General features: G+C 41.0%; 1 protein-coding gene across 2 annotated transcripts; it reads right to left on the minus strand.

The window, feature by feature from the left end:
* Positions 1-655: 655 nt before the first annotated feature.
* Positions 656-19,167, minus strand: hira (histone cell cycle regulator a). 2 transcript variants are annotated; one of them, XM_073466417.1, is made up of 25 exons: positions 18,958-19,167; positions 17,039-17,101; positions 16,805-16,915; positions 14,951-15,041; positions 14,655-14,749; positions 14,418-14,513; positions 13,874-14,034; positions 13,525-13,692; positions 13,318-13,431; positions 12,891-12,961; positions 11,910-12,015; positions 11,016-11,237; positions 10,485-10,570; positions 9,231-9,431; positions 8,945-9,088; positions 8,623-8,839; positions 7,507-7,614; positions 6,514-6,662; positions 6,179-6,340; positions 5,739-5,797; positions 5,213-5,318; positions 4,787-4,909; positions 4,535-4,698; positions 4,331-4,419; positions 656-3,298 (listed from the first exon to the last, which is right to left on the minus strand). In XM_073466417.1, exons 1-25 carry the CDS (start codon positions 18,992-18,994, stop codon positions 3,182-3,184), a joined length of 3,060 nt encoding a protein of 1,019 aa, XP_073322518.1. In that variant the 5' UTR covers positions 18,995-19,167; the 3' UTR covers positions 656-3,181. The 2 variants fall into 2 exon arrangements, with proteins under 2 accessions (XP_073322518.1, XP_073322517.1); XM_073466416.1 differs by having other exon boundaries at positions 8,623-8,842; positions 18,958-19,078.
* Positions 19,168-19,445: the final 278 nt, after the last annotated feature.

Below are 19,445 nucleotides of genomic sequence, written 5' to 3' on the forward strand. Positions count from 1 at the left end.
CTATGATTTTTGCAGATACTGGATCTAAAGGGAGATCAATTCCTGTATTAATCTTAATAAAGCAACAAAAAAAGCTTGTTAAACAATGACAGTATATGTAGGTAAGTTAAAGGGGCACTATGTAGTTTTGAAGAAGAAAATTAAACTTAGAATTTGAATGTTTACAATAATAATGAGGTATTTAATAAAAAATAAAAATAAGTAATTTTACAAACATTTTTTAAACAATAATAACAAACTCAATGTTTTTAAGCAGGCTATAAACTGTTAAGATTGTGCAGTGTTTATAAATGTCTTATAACTAACAATAAACACATTTACAATGTTATTAATGTTGAATTAGTCCTATTAATGTTAACAAGCAGCTTACGGGGCGCCCATTAGCTCAGTTGGTATGTGCAGAGGCTTTGTCCTCACTGCAGCAGCCCAGGGTTCAAATCTGACCTGTGGCCCTTTGCTGCGTGTCTCCCCACCTCTGTCATCCAGTTTCCTGTCATCTCTGAGCTGTCCTATCAATAAAAAGCCCCAAAAAATTTTTTAAAAAAGCAGTTTACAAGGGCCTTACTACCAATTAACCAACGCTTACTAGAAGGATCTTAGTATAAAGCATTAATTGTTCTTACACACACACAGTGAAGAAATACCGAACAGGAAATTACCAAAACCCAACGGTTCCTCATTTGTTTATTTTTCACTTTCTTTCTCCAAAAGCAAAATTTCAGCTTGTCTCCGCTCATTTTTTCTTTTTCTTATAGAAAATGGAAACAAAACATTTGCCTTGTACAAACATTTAAAAATGACTAACAGCAAAAGAACAAACAAAAAAAAAGAAAAGAAAGAAATGCTGTACAGATTAGTAAAGAAAGAGGATTCATTCTGCCTCAGTGCTGCTCTTCACACTGTGCAGTGAATTACAGCAGTAAACAAGCTTTCAAAGCTCACGCTCTCCATTTATATACACACACTGAATTGGCAGAGGAGTGCATTACTGCTGCTGTAGACAAAAAGGCTAAACACAAGTATTTTTTCTTGAAGTTCATTGAGGTGTTGCTGGGTTTCACAACCTTTGAAACCTGTTAAAATGTCAAGTTTATGGATGTCAGACAAAAAAAACAAAAAACTTTTCCCCTCTCAGTCCTGAAAAACAGATGTCTTTGCAGTGGTTTTGCAGAGATAAACAGGGTTGCAGCAAAGAGAATCTGGTTATTTACAAAAGACACAAGAAGTGAAACAGACCAAATAATATATAAAACATTTCTCCACTGGCCCTCTCTGATCTCTGCCTGGTCTGATTAAATGTTCACATGATTTCAAGGACAGTAAGACAAACCAACAATCACACGTGTAACTGAGAAACTATTTGTTGGATTTAATGAGTAGAAAAGCTGCACCAGATGTTGTGAGCAAAGTTGATAGTGTTTGTGAAGAGAGAACATGTTGTCTTGATTACTTGGAGGCCTGTTTGATACACATACTTACTTATTGATATACCTTGGAGATTTGCAAATACAACTATAAGATACTGGAGCCCAGGAAGGATGACATCAGCATGTGTTTCTTGAGCAGCTACTGATATTTACACTTACTCTATTTGGATGTTACTGTGGTGCCTGTTTACAGTAAGAAGACAAGTTCAAAAACCTGCAGGTCAGAGGATGAAATGAAAGTCAAATAAAAATAATTGTCTCCCTGCCTTTTTGGGTGTTTTCTTGCAGACAGGCCGGAGGAGACGACACTAAGGTATTCAGTAAATATGACATAATCTGAGATGTCATGATGAGACCTGCCTGAAGACTGAGTTTGGTACTAAATTCCTTCATCCAACACATCACAGACGCGACTTTGTAAGCACACTGATGAGTCCTCGGTTGACAGAACAGCTTCAAAATATTTGACTATCTTGATTTTAGAGGTGCTGATGAAATTACAGTAAAAAAATGTATTCATTGTGTTGAACAATTAGTGACGAGATTTCAAAGATTTAAAAATGGCGTCTACGATCGACGGCTTGTATTGATGTCGTAAATAGTTGAAGATCAAGATGCGACTAATCCACACGTCTGGATTCCTGCGTAGCCACAACCTAATTAACAGACAATTATGTTGTTTACTTTTTTATTCAGTCCGACATTGTGTTCATGACTTCTGTTGTTCCTTTGTTAGAATTCAGTCAAAATACAAATGTGGCTGCTGTGCTTCTCTGTATGTTCTCACATCTGACCTGCTTTAAGTGCTCTTCGACTTGCCTGTGAACGTCTCTGAGGGTTAGAATCAGCTGTAAAGTGACAAAAACTCCTTTTTTTTCTCAGATCCCTTCTGACTCCATTTCCCAGAGGTCCATCCTGTACTTACAGTACATAAATTACATTTCCAGTGGTGATCTAAATGTATTCATTTTTTCCACTGTGACCTCACATTTTGGTATTAGCATCGTCACTTTTAAAGACCAACATTGTCAAAGCTTCTCCTCCTGACAGATTCAGTTAAGAAATATCGTCATGAGCCTTTAAAAACCCGGTTGAACCTTTGTCTGGACGCCCTACATCTCCTTCACCTTGCAGATTTAGGCTTGTGGTTATTTCTACGTGTGAAGGCATCACTTTGGTACAAGCATATTGCTCCTTTACATCCTCTCCGATTTATATTTTTCTTTTATAAGCGTCTCACCTCCGCTCTCTCTCTCTCTCTCTGAGGAGGGAAACAGACTTGAGAGCGATTCAACAGGACACACAGCTGATGATGCTGCACGTGGCAAGAATCAAACCTGCAACCTTTCTATCACCGCCTCTCTTAAGTTAATCTTATAAAGTTCATGATTAGGAGTGCAGGAGAGAGGTGCATAGGTTAGAAAAAACACGTTTAGCAGGAAAAAAAGACAAAAGACGAGAGTTCAAACTGAAATCGTGATTAAAAAAAATTTAAGCACCCACTTCTCCCCAGTGAGTGACAGCACTGAAAAATCCAAGCACTTGAAAAGCTGTGGACCGGCTGTTATTCAAGTTCTCACAAAACACCCAGGATGTGTTTTTTCAGCCGGAACAGCATTTCAAGCTTCCCAAGATGAGGAAAGCAGTCGGAGTTCACCCGAACCAAGCCGGGACGAATCAGACTGGTTTCATGATGAGTCCAAGTATGTGTCTGTGTCAGTCTGTGTGTGTGTGTATGTGTGTAGCAGTGTGTGTTATTTGTTGCGCAGCAGCTCCAGCTGATCCTGGTATTCGGTGAACAGTCTCTGGAATCGAAGGTTCTCTCCGATGACGGGCAAAACCTCACGCAGCAACTCCCGCTTACGTAGCCCCTGAACACACAGGAAACATGACGACAGTTAGCAGCATGAATGCACCTGCTGATGAGCTGCCAGAGCTAGCTTTGGCAGCTCATTTGCTGTTTGCAAAACAAAACAAAACAGGACGATATAATACGACAAACCAGTGAAATTTTATATGTTTGAAAATAATTAGAGGCAGAGACGAAGATGGCCTAATATGAGTCAACATTTCTCGCAGCAGGTGTTGAGAATGAAGCAGAGCGAGAACAGTTATTTGATTAAGTTAACGACAGCAGGTTAATCAACCTTAATTTTGACAATAAGTTAATCCTTTAATAAGCACAATGCCAAATAATTGCTGCTTTCAGCCTCTCTGATTGTGTTTCTCTGATTTGCTTCACTGTAAATTAACGATCTCTGGGGTTTGGACTGTTGTGAGACAAAATAAGGAAGGAACGGAAAAGGAACAAGGAAGAATAGGTCACGTTGGGATTTGGGAACTTGTGATAGCCTCTGTCTCTACTTTCTGATGTATTATAGACAAAATAATTGATCAGGTATTAAGAGTAATCTTCTAATTCATTAATTCATTATATATACATACATATGTTAAAGCTTATTTTAAGGATCACTGTTGGCTAAATAAAGTTGTCGTCAACATGCTGGTGTTGCAGCTCCGCTGTCCTTTAAGAATGAGCATTTTGCTGCACAATGTACACAAATGAAGACTCGAGTGTGTGAAAATTGACAGCCAATTAAAAGGATGCAGATCAGGCCACAAAAAACTGATTGCTGCCTCCCTGATTAGAGATATATACAAATATATTTCAGTTGTCAGATAACTGCATGAGCATCAGAACATGAGATTTAACCAGGGATAACCATTCACTTTGGTCGCAGTAATCACTGTGGATCAAAGTGAGATTATAGCTGTGGGAGAGGAAGCAGCTTTTGACAGGAAGATGAAGAGGACATTGACTTAAAGTGTGGAAGGCAAAAGTTGTGAAAACATTTGAAGTGGAGATGAAATTAATTCAACCAGCAGACAGTCGAGTGTCGTACCAGAGTGGTGGGCTCCCAGGCTGTAGCTGCTGATTTGTGGACGGGACCCAGCAGCTCTTTACAGAGTTCTCTGAGGCGATACTCTGAGCCTGGAGGAAACACACACAGACACACACACGCACTTAAGTCTTAGCATCAAGCTGTTAGCATCATTTTTCTCCCATCAGTCTGAAGAAAAGGTGAAATCATTAGACAGTTTGTTACCTTCGTTGACAAGGAAACGGGCGTAGATGAGCAGCCAGTAGCGATACTCCTGCGCTGACTGCAGAGTCAGAGCAGCCGCCTGCTGATTCTCCAGGAAGGCCAGTGTCATGCTCTGCTGCAGGTGATGAGGGGTGGACGAGAGGCGGGATGCCAGCCGACCAGCACTGAAGGGACCACAGACATTATTTTATCTACCTCTTTATCTGCAGTAAGACAGGCTGGTGGTAAGAAGGTTAAAAATTACTGTCGTACTTGAGGTTGCGTCCCTGCATGACAGCCAGCGGTCCTGAAGACACAGGTGCATCATGGGTAGGTAGGCAGCTCCTGAAGTCAGCACACTGGACTAGAGAGTCTCCATTATCTGCTATCAGAGTCCTAAGAGAGACAGAGTGTAACTGTTTAAGTTTATATTCAAAATTGTTTAGTGTTGTGTAGTTTAATCACACATTCATTGTAGAATTAATCAATGCAATACTTTAAGGTGCACTGTGTAGTTTTTCCATGACTGACTGATTTTGAAACATTTGAAAATGTAAATGACAGTTGTCAGGGCATAAAACCAATGATCTGTTCATCTTTGAGAAACAATACTCAGTAGTCTAACAATGGCATAACTGTCAGTGCTGAAAAAAAAAAGTTTGAATGGAAAATGGATTCGATCAGCGACACCCAACTCACCATGTCTCCAGTGACGAGCTGAAACAGTAAGATTTCCCATTGGACAGTCCAATGACTGGAACGCCCTGCTGAGTCAGCAGAGACTGAGACACTGTGATGTCAGCACCTACAGACACAAATAAAATTAATTCTTAGGGGAAATTAAATGAGTGGACTGATAAAAATAGCTACCTACATCAATATAATGTGATTCAAAACAATCTTGTCAAATTTCTGCCTTCAACTGAGCCCTTTTATACATTCTGATGTGTTAAAAGTACTTTTAAAAGGATAATTTCACATTTGAGGAATGGATTGAGATGGAAATCGAGTGCGGTGGGGTTAGCCTAGCTTAGCATAGCATATAGAATGAAAGCGAGGGAAACCAGCTAGCCTGGTCCTGTCAAGAGTTAAAAAACATGTCTACTTACAGCTCTAATGACAATAACAAATACGGTTTATGTGACGCATATTCAACAGACATGAAAACACAACAATTCATCACTTCAGAGGGAGGTATGTGCTGGATCATGCTGCAGTGTCTCACCAGTTAAAATTGTCAGCAGCGACTCGTTCTTCACCAGAGCCTTCTGTTTCTGAACGTCCCTGCGCACAGACAGATAACAAATGAACACACTGATTTTATTACAAACAATATCAGCAAAATCTTTACTGCCTTTGTATAGCTCTGCATGAAAACCCTTGAGTGATGCGGTTTTTCTATCAACCAGTACAGACGAAAACAAATCTGTAACACCCTGAACAATATATCAGCATGAATCTATATTTCTCTCTATATATAAATATCTCTTTAAATTAAATAATGTATCTGCATTTGTACAACTATTCTTATAGAATGTGTTTTGAAAAATGTATGGAAAAATAACTGACAAGCTCAGAAACAACAGGAAACTTCCCTAATTACTACAGATCAAGTCTAACAAAATCCACAACATGACATTTCTAACAGAATACATGAGCACTGACCATACGGACAGCGTTGCTCCAGCAGTCAGAACCATGACGAAGTGGGCGGAGCAGTGCAGAGCTGACACAGGTGTGGCCAGCTGGATGGCCGGAAGGAGTCGCCGCCCACAGGAAGAGAAAACAGACAACATCCTGTCCTGACAGGCGACGGCGAGGACGTCACTGAGGGGGAGGAAGATCAGGAGGAAGTGGTTTAGTGTTTTAGATCTGTTTATTAATACAAATGTATAATATGAAAAAAATGTCAACATTATTGCAAGTGAAACAATTAAGGCGTAAGGACAAGCTCTATCAATTTTAGTCACAACACAGGAGATGCCAGCGGAGCCTCCTACCTGCTCCCTGCAGCTGTGACCACTGAGCTGGGCAGCAGTGTGTTCCAGTCTCGTCCGTCTCTGGAGCATCGCAGCTGGCTGAGCCTTGAACCTGCAACCACCGTCACCTCGTTCTCCACCTCCAGGAACACTGACGGCTCCATGCTCACCTACACACACATTTTTTATTTATAGCTTATCACATATGCAAGAAAACAGTTTTATCCTAAATGATATAATAATAATAACAATGAGGCCAAAATGAAATCGCTGTATGGTCTGTGTTACTCTCCTTAGTTTGAAAGTACTGAGCAGGTCAGAATAGGCAGGAACATAAAAATATCAGTGAGATGCAAGAAAATTGTTTTTGTTCTTGTTCAGTGTAATTTTGTTTGTCATATGTTAAACTGCCACCTGAGAAACTAGATAGGAACCTCTACAATTATGTGTAGAACGAGACAATGAAGAACTATCATGAAAGGATCGGTTCTATTAGCACTGTGTTTCATTTTCTTTTGTGCACCAATAGGGGGAGATAAAAAGCAGAATAGTGTATTAAAAACATATTAAGTCAAACTACTGTGCATTAGTGATGGCAGTTTGAAATTGTTGGGTCCAAGGGGAAGATATTAAAATGACTAACATCAAAGAAAGTGCTATCACATTTGCAACCCGAATAACTCAAAGAACAGGACACAATACTTGTGGAAAGGAGATCACAGAGACCGTCTAAAGCATATTCATGGCTCCAAGATTTTTAAATCCAATATTTCAGGATTTAAGGATCAACTAAAAGCTCTATAAAGTCTGGGACCATCTAATACCCTTTACATAATGGACAAAAAACCCACAAACATCCACATACATCTGGCTTTTGCCTTCAATGTGCATAAAGGTGGTTCTGCTGAATGAAATAAATTTAACATGTTTTATCTGATGGATGAAACATGTTAAATCCACCACAAAAGATTCAGAGAACTGCAAACACCCACACAGACAGTCAGAGTGTGTTACCTGCAGACTGAAGGCCTTCTTTATACTTGGTGTTGGTAGCTTGAGAGCAGCTACAGCAGCGGGAGGAGCTGCTACCCTGCTGGGCTCCTTCTCTGCTGGAGGAGTTATCTGACAGGAAGAGGAGGAACTTTTATCACTTTCTGCACCAAAGGAGCTTTTCTACACCTTTTTAATACAACTTGCCATTTAATTTTTGAGATATTTCAAATCTTTGACTGACTTTTCTTTAAATACAGAGCTAATACATGTCTCCACAATCTAAATATATTTTCTAAATAACTCTTTTTTGGTTGATTAATGTTTAAAAAAAAAAAAAAGAAAAAAGAATGAATATCTAGATGTAAATTATAGGGGTGTCACGATCTTGATTGTAAGTCGGATATCGATCGAAATGACGCCACGATCTCAACCTTCGAAATCAAAGGTGGAAACAACGATTTAGCCACGCCCCCAGTGCACATCCAACAGGTGTGCCAAGGGGGGGGGGGGGGAAGAAACAAAACACACACAGCATGTCGTAGCGCTGCGAGTGGATTCACATTGGATCCGGCGTTGTGGCGAAAACGCAGATTTTCCTATTCATTTTAATGACAGTAGTCCCTTTTGGCTGCGCCATATTTGATGTTTTGTTGTGAACTTGAATGACATCTGCTATGAAGAGTGCACACTGCAGTAACAAAAGAGTCACTAGATGGCAGGTACCCTCTATGACTTCTCTTCTTTTGTTTACAGTTAGTTTCCAATTGACTGGTGAAACAAGTTATTGTTACATTTATATTGTTAATGAACTATTTAAATTTTAATATTAGGCCTTAGTGTGGTACATTGCAAACGAATAATGGAGATTATATCACTCATGACCATCTTTAAAATTAAGAATTTAAAAATTAATTATCACGGCATAAAAACCAATGATCCTGAACGAGTCCAATCTAAAAATGGCATAGCCATCTGTGCTAAAAGAAAAAAAGAAAATAGAGAATCAAACGAATTGTGACCTTAAAATCAAAAATCAAATTGAATCGAGGATTTGAAGAACCGTGACACCCCTAGTAAAATATCATTAGGACCTCTATTTATCCATCAACCGTACATCTTTTCTCTCCATCTGTTTACCTGAGGGAAGGGTTGGGCGATGGGAGCGGCCATCTTGTCTTTCCTGGGCCGTCCCTTCTTCCTCTTCTCCACCACCTCTCCACCGTCCATCAACAGCTCGGGTTTCCGCTTGCTAAATGACAGGTTTTTATTTATGGTGGCCATCTTGTCCTCGCTGTCGCTGCTGGTGTCTTCTTTCGATTTTACATCTTTCAGGGCGGAGATGCCGTCTTTTGGCCTGCTGGACAGACAGAAAAGTTTGTTTTGGGGACAGTTTGTTCTCTTTTAGGGCTTTGCTTCACCTCACACTCCTTAACAACTTCACTTATACTGAGTCAATCACCTGTCCAGAGGCGTGAGTCCAGCAGTGGAGGTGATGGCGGCTGTGACCCCCGGCGTGGCCTTTGACCTTTCTGTGAACCTGGAGTCCAAAGCTTTCATTGGTTCGATCTTGGAGGCAGATGTGAGCAGCAGACACGGTTTCACACTGGAACATAAGGACATCATACAATAAGAAAGACAGGAAGAGACTGAGGAGAGGTAAACATGCACAGACAGAATGAAAGATCATAGAAAAAGAAAACGGTGAGGGTAGAACAGAAAATTAACAGCTTGATATCAGCTTGTACCCGTCCTTGTTGTCCTCCAGGCCCTTGACGGCGCCGCTGGGTGGAGGCGAGGTGAGCATGGGGTCGTGGCTGGGCCTGAGCCCCAGAGAAGAGGCCGGTCCAGGGCTGGAGTCAGAGCTGAGCTGGGAGGAGAGCTGGTTGGACATGGAGGAGCCAGAGGGCAGGATGGGAGCACTGTTGAACAGAGCTGGCGAAAAATCCCTGCAGAGAAAGACAGACAGTGATCAGTGTTTCTATAATCATTAATACTGGTGCTACTATTAATTCTACAGCTACTAATGAGCTGGGGGTCACTTTGACTCAACCAGAGGTCTTCACGAATCCTCTCAGTAACTAGCAGAGACTCACTGTGCAACCCAAGTCTGGCAGAGATCAAAATAATATTAAGTCTAATCAGATCTGGTAGGATCCAGTCTTGGGGTCTGTGTGTCAAAATGTCCAATACTACAGTAGATCCAATCTCTATCAACTCTGATCACGTGGTGCGTCATCATCATCAAGAGGAAAATATGTTTTTTTGAAGCAGAGTGAACTGTGAAGTCCAGGGAAAATGACATGTATTCCTGCTGCTTTCACCTCAGCTGCACATTAATTGGTGGTGCATCATGCTGCTGCCACTGCTGGTGTTCTCGCTCTCTCTGTTCTGTTTGTTGAGGCCACATTTTGGATCTGGTCTAATTGTCATTGAGGGAATATCGGACCTGTTGTGCTGTTGCCTTTTTCCGGTGGAGAGGTTTGACTTTTTATCTGTTTTTAGTGGTTCAGCCAGGTCTCTCTTCTGGGATTTTACGTTTGTAAAGTGTTTTTTCCCCCCTTTCACCCCATTTTAGTCAACCTCACAAAGGATTATTATGCAACAACATTTAACACTGTAACATTTAATTAAATGACAGCCTCTTTCTGGCTGAAAAAATAAGCTGCACGAGGGATGAAACAACTTCTCTTTTCTTCACAATCACAACATTTCGTGCATTTCTCAGGGAAAAATACCTAAGATTGTTTAAGTTAAACTAACCATTTGATAAATCTTTTATATCAGTATTATATTAATCTATGTTGTAACTTATTGATTCAGCTTTTATTGTCTTGTTTCCACACAAACAAATGCACTTTTAGAAGAAATATACAATATTTAAGCCTCTACCTTTGGAATCTGAACCTAGTTTGTAAGGTTTCTTTGCTGTCAGTTATCTTGTAATTGAAGGTATTGAATCTGTCCACCAGTGAAAATCAGACTGTTCCATGTTTTCTTACCCAGTGTCCAGCTGAGCGATACAGAGCGGTGTGATTCTTCTTCTGCCATCTGCGGTTCTCGTCTCAACCTGCTTCTTCAGAAGGTTCTGCAGGACAACAAAATAAAACAGCCAAGAAATTTAACCTCTGAAAAAAGTAGAAAACATAATTTTTGTGCTGTTTCCAAGTTGGTATACATCATTTGCTTTCCTATGTTGACTTGTATTTCTAAAACGGTTTCATTTAAAATATCTATTGTCAGTTGCTATCGTCAAAATATCTATAATAAATTATCAACAGTTTAAATTACATTTATCTATGTAACATTTATTAGCCAGAACAGCCAGCCTGCATTTTTCATCTGAGCATATTAAGTGATTTTAAAATGCAAATATGTGTATTTAAAAACAAAAATATCACACATACACACACTGATTGACAACATTCTGATTCATTATCAAATGCATCAGAACTCAGTATTTGTCCTGAACCTAAACAACAGCAGTTCAACGCTTTGTGCTGCCTGTTGGATGTTGTATTTCAGTTTCCCACCTTCCTGATGTCCTCCAGAGACTCTCCGTTCATCACACTGTTGAGTTTGGGGGCTGAGGATTCGGGCCCAGCACTGCCCGGTCCAGAGTTGGCCTGGGCCGAGTTTTGTCGCTCCTGCTGGTATTTGAGCATCTCTGGGTTCTCGATGATGGTGGTGGACAGCTGAGCCTCGGTGCTGGTTATAGCCAGACTCTTACCGTAGATGTTCTGATGGATGCTGTTCTGTACGACAGACAGAGAGAGAGAAGAAATGTGATTTGGGTTCATAGTGCTCTTGATGGAATGATGGAAAGAAAAAGCTTGGCTACCAAAAAAAAAAAAAAAAACATAAAAAACAGACTTATAGCAGTCTTGTCCTGCATTTTCTCACTAGTGGCAATATCAGGTGAGAACAGTTGAAAAACCAGCTGGTTTCAAGTCAACTTTAAAGCAAAATACACTACTAACTAGATAACAGAGGTGAATATTTGTCTAATCTTATAAATAAATCGTGGTGTCCAACAGCTGCTTTAGAGTTTGTTCTAATAACTAACAAAATGCACTGAAGTTCTCCTGGAAGACAAGATATGTAATTTGGGCAACACCAAGCTCTTAAAAATCAAACCCTCTTTCTCTGAAAGAACAATAATTTGAAGAAGTGAAATGAAAAAAGAAAACACCAATGCAGCAAAGTTTACACATAACATACTGGTTGGGTAATAGTATAAGAGTGGAACGACTTGAGGTTAATGTAGCTAAAACAAGAGTGCAAACAGAATCTAATTTTAGTTTGGTAGTAATTTGTTTTGCTTCACGAGGTAAATAACAATTTTCTGTTGTGTTGCAAACAAACACACAGTCAGAGGATCAGAACGTGATGAGATGCCAGATGGGATTTCATGAGGTGTGTCTTACCTTCTCCTCCTCGTTAAGCGGGTCTCCCAGTTCATCCAGTGAGAAGTCCAGGTAGGCCACAGTGCCGTCCATCGAACACACCAACATCCCCAGACCTGTAAGGGTCCTGACAAATACACAAACACAGCAGGGTGTACAGTGATGGCTTCTCATACTGTGTGGATATAAGAGTATGGAAGAGAACTGGATAAATTATGGCAGTCAGCCTTCTCTGAGGTGTGGCGTCGCAACAAAAAATCCCCTGACGTCAAAAGGCATTTTTCCAAAGATTTTATTATTAAAAAAAACATTTGTAAGACTGGCTGACAGGATACCAAGGTCAGACAGACTTTTTCTATTCTGAATGAATTAAACCATGAAAATGGTTCAACTTTATGTGAGTGATGTCACCTCAATGTTTGACTTTGTGACAGGTCAGCAAGCTAAGGGAGAGAGACACTAAGGCTAAGTTCAGACTGCAGGCAAATCAGAGATTTGTTTGTCAAATCAGACTTTTAGAGAGAGACCACACATTAATTAGCAACAGATCATATTGGATTCCTGTGTCCAGACATCACCAGCCTATCTGCATGGGTTGCTATGGTGATGGCGTAGGCATCGGTCACTATGTATGCTTCCAACAGGGAAGCATGAGAAATCATTCATCCATTATCTCACTCTTCAAACAATCACACTGTCAAGCTGTGGAGCAAACAATTCATTTCAGTCTGACTGTCCTAAGACTGTTGACCCGCTCTGCTAGTAACGACATGGATTCTGCTCTGCTGCTGTCGTTGTTGTGTGTCGAATTGCAAATGACACAAAAGACACTTTGAAATCTGATGGATCCGATTTGCAATATACAAATTTCATATGGTTTTTTGCTGTCCCGACTTACAATAATCCATCTGGATGCGCCAAAAAACTAATTTGGTGCTGGCAGTCTGAACATGGCCAAATGTACTTGTGTGGTAGGCTACACACTGCCGGTCAAAAACTCACCAGGAAATGTCCATGATTGATTTATCAAACAGATCATGGATGACCACCAGGGGGCGTTTCAGCGAGGTCAGCTGAGGAGAGGAAACAGATGTTAGTATTGTCAGGACTCCTTCATTTGTTTAGCCTAACTAAACAGAAACGTTTCTACTGAGCAGTCATTTAAGGGCAATGTTTTTTTGTCTCCACAAATATTAAACAAAAAAATGACTCAATGACACTCAAATGAAGTAAAGACAAATGAGGCAGTCGTTATATTTACTTAGATGGATTATCTCTGAGGCAGCTGCTCACAGTCAAAAGAAGCAACAAATACAAACACCATGAACAACCAAAGTGTGAAATCTGAAACTTCACTCAGGAACCTGCATCACTGGTACTAACTCATATGTTTTACTATTTTCGATTCTCTGTCAAAGTGTGAACTGACCCAGACGGAGAGCGATCGGTCTTTGCTGCCGACAGCGCAGCAGCAATACGGACAGCTGGGTTTTGGAGAGCTGCCGTTCTTCTGCTTCTTCTTAAAGATCTTTGGGTTGAATTTCTACAGAGAAAGAAACCAGATCCATCGGTACACAGACACATTTTGGGTGAAGTGTTCATTTAAAGACTGAACATGTGGTTGAAACTTCCTCACCACCACAGTGACAGCTTTACGGTGGCCCACAAAGTCCATATTAGTCTTCCAGCCGTCTCTCTCCACGATCTGAGCAGTGGGACCAGAGTTGTTCATGGCATGAGCTGACACCAGGTACTGACCGTCTGGAGACCAGGACAGACGGAGGACGTGGGTCGTCCCGCCACACTAAGACACAGAGAGAGAAGAGAGAAAATTAATAAAACCTTTATTGGTGAAACAGTGCATGTGACAGAACTGACAGGTGCATCAACAGATGGGACCTATAAAAGAAAAAGCTGAAACACATAACCAATCCAGATGTTTCCACAGCATCATCACACAGCTGACAGCGACAGTGTTTTTGTACCTCGCTGAACGGTTTTGTGATGTTAGCCTCCATCTGCCAGTCCACCGTCCTCCACACTTTGAGGCTGTGGTCGTCGGCCTGGGAGGCGATGTACTTCCCCACTGGATCCCACGTCAGACCTTTGACCAGCCCAGTGTGTCCTCGCAGACACATCACCATTTCTGGAGATACACAAAGAAGACAAAGACATGGATGACGAGTTGACAAGAGACAAATATCTTTCTGAATTGACATTTCAACTATTCCTAAGATATAATTAAAGTTTATCTCATCAAATGTTGAACTTTTCATTTAATAATGTAGCCCTTCTGCAAAGTATCCTTTAAATTCTGCTTCTGGTTAATGAAATTACATGAAGTCAAGTGGAACTGTGCAAAATGTTTAAAATGACAATTATTGCAAATGCTACATTTCATTATTTTTTTTTAATTCCAGAACAGCAAGTTTGGATTCATTCAAACTTCCATTCAGCGTCTCATCTATCGATCTATGTTCCAGCTGTGGTGCTACAGGCAGGGGACGCTCTGGTTTCTATTCCTCCTACCTGGAAATTTGCGAGCATTCCAGATGACGATGGTGTTGTCCACGCTGCAGGAGGCCAGCCACACGTCATGAGGAGACCACGCCACGTCCATCACATCTGCAAATGAAACACATACACACAAGGTTTAGAGATGTGTCACCAGTTAAAGGTTCCCAGTGCAGTTTTTGAGTGTTTTTATCCATGACTCAGTCCCTGTTTTATTTATCTTGTCCAATAAGTTCACTGTGTGTGTCTTACCTCCTGTGTGGTTCCTCAGGATAGTGACACACCTCCACTGCTCCACATTGGCCAGCTTACTGCTCGACCCAAACACTGTGCTCGGGCCGATGAATCTACAGAGAAAACACACACGTGGTCAATATCATACTATCGCCAGCTCTGACTGTTGAGCACACAAACATCAAACATTTCATTTAAATTTGGAAAACATTCTGTGGCTGAAAATAATCAAGAAGCTCGTCTAAAAATCACAGTTTTACCTTCTAAAAAACATCACGTGTACTTGCGCATTGTGTGTATTTGTGTGTACATACGCAGCTCTCTTCCACACCATGACCAGCTTGTCATCTCCTCCTGACGCCAGGTACAGCCCGTTGTTGGACCAACGCACACAGTTCACACACGCTGCAGAGAAAAACAAACACGCCTGCTGACTCTTTTTATAAATGTACCTTGTATGGCTTTGTGTTGATAAAGCTGTCGGTTATAGCGGGCATTAATGGTACCTGCAGTGCAAAACGTTCTTATTATTAAAATGACTGCTGGCACATTTACTCGGTCCTTTCACACTGCAGCAGCTTGTGTTTTTCGTCAGAGGTAGTGTAGGACAGAGGAGGTTATTTTAATCTGTTTGTCTAGGGAGAACTATTATGTGCACAGCAGCAGTTGCCCGTGGAGAATATAAATGAGGAAAAAGAATCAAACCAGTGACTATTTCATCAGAATCTGACTTCTCCAACCTTTAACTACTGTTACTATTCACAGAAGAAGTACAAACATTTATGCATATACAGGAGCAGGAGTTGTAGAAAACAGAGAAGCAGTATCCATCTACCACTTTGTCCACTGAGAAAAGGAAGTCAAGCGGGATTTAAGCGGGATTTGAAACCAAAAGAAACATCATGAGTTGGCCGTCATATTTGGAAGGGCAGAATCAGTCAGTACCAGGGACTGATGATGTCAACACGAAGATGGAAAAAAGAAATGTAACATATGTTTTTTTTTTTATAAAACTTGTCTCAATAAACACCGGTGGCCTTCCAAGTGTTTTTAATCTCATGGATGCTCCATTCATTTTCTGATATCAATCAGCCTGCAGCTTCTGTCTGTGCCTTTGAGAGGACGGCTGGTTATAAAAACAGTAACGCCATAACAGAGGTCGGACCCAGTGAATATTGGACAGACGGATACTTCAGTAGTGCTACATGTTACTAACATGCCACACCTGGTGTGAAGTCTAACTTAGAGCCCAGACACACCAGACCATTGCCTGTGTCTCGTCCAATAAAGGTGCGTTCACACCGGACTTTTTATTTTTGTCGCTGTCGCTCGTGTCGCTCCAAAAAAATCGCTCTGTCGCTCAGCTGCAGTCGCTCGTCGGCACAATTCAACAGATCACTCTGATGACGTCATTCAAGCGATTCCAGTGAATTTCACGTCGCTCGGAGGCGCTCATTTCTTCCCGTTTGTATTGGTCCAGCATGGCTGACAGTTTGACGAGCTGTTGGCGAGAATCGGAGGCAGGATTGCCCGGTTGGACACCAACTACAGGCGCTCCATCCCAGCTGAGGAGCGCCTGTAGTTGGTGTCCGGCGAGTGGTTGTGTGTGCGTGTGTGCGTGTCAACGTAAAGCCGGCTTTGCACTTCCGGACCGGTGGAGTTGTATTACGACCATGGTTTTAGTAGTTGTCATAGTTGCACATAGATTACGGCAGCCTATCAGCGCTGAGCGACAAGCGACTGACGGCCAGAGACTTGGGATTTCTCATCTCGAGCGACAGAGCGATTGAGCGCTTTTTCGCTCCGTCGCTCGGTCGCTGTCGCTCGGAGCCCCAGCGATATTTCGCCTGAGCGATTAATCGCTCAGTCGCTCGTTTGCATTGACTTAATATGTAAACTTGTCGCCAGCAACAAAAATAAAAGGTCCGGTGTGAACGCACCTTAAGCTGCAGTTGAACACACCGAGAAGACTACAGCTGACAGCCAACTAGCTTGTACAGTCCATGCTCGCGTGAGAGGAAATAACTCTCCATACCACCAGTACTGTTGATAGTACAGTTGTCTACGTGGGTGTATTCACCAACAAATATATAATTTAACCAAGCATTCCTACATTCAACAGGCTTATTTGATTCAATATTAAAACGACTACAGATAAGGCTGGTTACCTAGGTGATTGTCCATCTGGCAAAGCATTTTGGGAATATTCTCATTCTTCTCGTCCTCCTCTCTGAGGACTGGCGCCATGTTCCATATCATCACCTTGCCAGAGTCCTCTCCTGAAAACAAAAATCCAATTCAAGTACAACATTTAAGGAAAATGCAGTATTTCAATAAAATACCCCAAAGAAACCCAAAGCAGGTTCAGTGCCAGAGGATGTAAACGGTGGTACTGGTCTTACCTTGGCCACCAGTTGCAAATTTTGTCCCATCAGGGTGGATGTCAACTGAAAATATGGGTTTGCCTGTGAAACACATTAGAAACATTTAATCATATTTTTTAAATCAAACTTTAGACTGATGTTGTAGTAAGATAATAAATAATAACTGAGAATGAAGTTGTTCAGGGTAAAAACATGATACGGGACACATTTTCATACAACGCAGGAAAATCACAGTGACCTCACTGTTTCTACATCAGGCTTCGGACTCTTGACCTGATGGAAAATTCCTCAACTTTTCTGTGATTTTCCACAGCTAAGTCAGAGCATGCCCATGATCTCAACATGTTGGCTGTGTTCGTGACTGTGGATTAGTTCAACATGTATTCTAGGATTTTTTTGTATAGGGCCCGATTTGTGAAATCCTCTGAAATCACTAAAATACAATATTTAATTCCCTTGACTCTGTCTTTATGCAGCTAAATTCAGTGATAAAAAAAAAGAATCAAACCAGCTTTTATACAACTTATATTTTCTTATACAAGTACCCCTTGATGTTTGCTCGTGTGTCTCTCTACATGTTTTCAGTGCATAAAATTAGTAGTCGATTTAAGCAGGCAAAAACAGACTGATTCCAGCTAATTTCTGTGTTGGACCAAAAAAAAAAAAAAATCACCTCGGAGGCTGAGAAACTGTGAAGAGCCTGTCTCACTACTTAGAGGGGCACTATGTTATTTTGGCGAAGAAATTAAAACAAAAATTTAATGAGGTAATAATACAAACTCAGAAATATTTATTTTTTACATAACTGAATAAACAAGCTGTTCTCAGATGAAAATAAGGTCCCCAGAACACTGTTTAAAGCTAGAAAGGTGGCAGGGTCCGCCACATATAAACAAAGTAAAACAGTATGAAATTATGTTGTCCTTCTTTCTCTTCTGATTAAAATTTCTTCCCCAAAACTACATAGTGCACCTTTAATTAACATAAAGTTTAACTGATTGTTTACAATATTGTCATAGTGCAAAGTATCAACAGATTAACTGATAATAAAAAAAACACACTCAATGCCTAATTGTAATATTTTACTGCTGCTTTTGTTATTTCAGTTCTCATTTTTTGACGAATGTTATGTGTCTACTGGCTCCTTACATGTTAAAATAACACATTTTCACTTGTGCAGACTGGAAGAAGCAGCTAACTCTTGGTACTTTATTATTTTGAGCGTCAAAGGCACTAAAAGCGTTACAACAAGATACGCCAAACATCTGCTGGATTTTCTTTCTCTCTCAGTCTCAGATGACTTTAAACCTTGCCACCGTTAGTTAAGGTAAAAATGAATGTATCTCTTGTGGTTTTGTGGCATGTTTCACAGACTCAGTGACTTATCTTGTGAGCTACCTAACGCTGCTGTAATGACAACAGTCGTTAGCTGCACCCGAAATTCAGGCCATCTCCCCAACGGTTAACTTTCCCAACTGACAGCTTCACCAACATTTCACCAACACACACTTTTTTTAGCTCCATGTTGAGCTTGTTCACTGTCATTAAAATAAGTTGTCTCTACCAAAATGCCGTTTGCGACCTCAAAAACATGAAACAAGAAGTCACTTTGAGACAGCAACTTCGACATGGGTCAATTGGCAGGTAAAGTCAGCTAGCGTCAGGGAATCTGAGCTAGCCAGGGGGCTAACAAGCTAGCTAGCTAGCTACGGTTAGCAAACATTAATGCATTTGTAACAGCGAGGGGAGATACTGATAATGACAAAAACACCCGCTGTGTGTGTCCAGCTGTTGAATTAAGTCTGGCGTGTGGTTGACTATTAAGTCACGAACAAGTCACACAAGTGTCGACCACCACCATCATGCCTCCTTATCAATTCACCCCCCTCCGACAACAAAAGCCCAACTTGGTCCAACAGATTCCTGCACAAGCTTACCGTTGTGGCTCACCCAGCTCGGCTTCAGCAGCTTCATTTTTCAACCTGATTTTTCAAATTTCCTCCTATCTTATTTCGAACAAATAATCCATCCAGCGATCAGTTCAGTTGGAGAACTAACGCTAACCCCCCTCCCTTTGTCTCAAACTCTGACCGACACTTTGTTGTTTTTGTGATTCAACTCCATCTCTGCAGCAGCATCCCCAGTCTCAGCGGCAGACAGGCGGCCCCCGGACGACAGGCGAGGTGACACCAGGCAGTTCAGGAAGTGTTTCCGTTAGTTTTGACCGCGGACCGGAAAAGCGTGGAGAGCAGCTGTCACAATAGTTCCGCTGGGGATGAACTTTGTATACTTTCAAGGATATAATCAAAGAAAATAGATGGAAACATGTTTTAATGAATTTAATTAAATTTTTTACGGAAACATTTCAAAATTAAGACCAAAATATTGTCAAGTTTCTCACATCGGTTTAAACTTTTCCTGATAC

This window comes from Pagrus major, chromosome 5 (assembly GCF_040436345.1).
Source record: "Pagrus major chromosome 5, Pma_NU_1.0".
Classification (NCBI taxonomy): domain Eukaryota; kingdom Metazoa; phylum Chordata; class Actinopteri; order Spariformes; family Sparidae; genus Pagrus; species Pagrus major.

What these genes read in the sequence shown, in the direction of transcription:
- hira (XM_073466416.1), bottom strand. Translation starts at nt 18,994, where the DNA reads ATGAAGCTGCTGAAGCCGAGCTGGGTGAGCCACAACG. An exon ending in AGCTCGTCACTGGAGACATG is followed by an intron (nt 4,910 to 5,212) that starts GTGAGTTGGGTG and finishes TGTCTCTCTTAG; the next exon opens with GACTCTGATAGCAGATAATG. An exon ending in CCTGGGAGCCCACCACTCTG is followed by an intron (nt 3,299 to 4,330) that starts GTACGACACTCG and finishes CTGTGTGTTCAG; the next exon opens with GGGCTACGTAAGCGGGAGTT.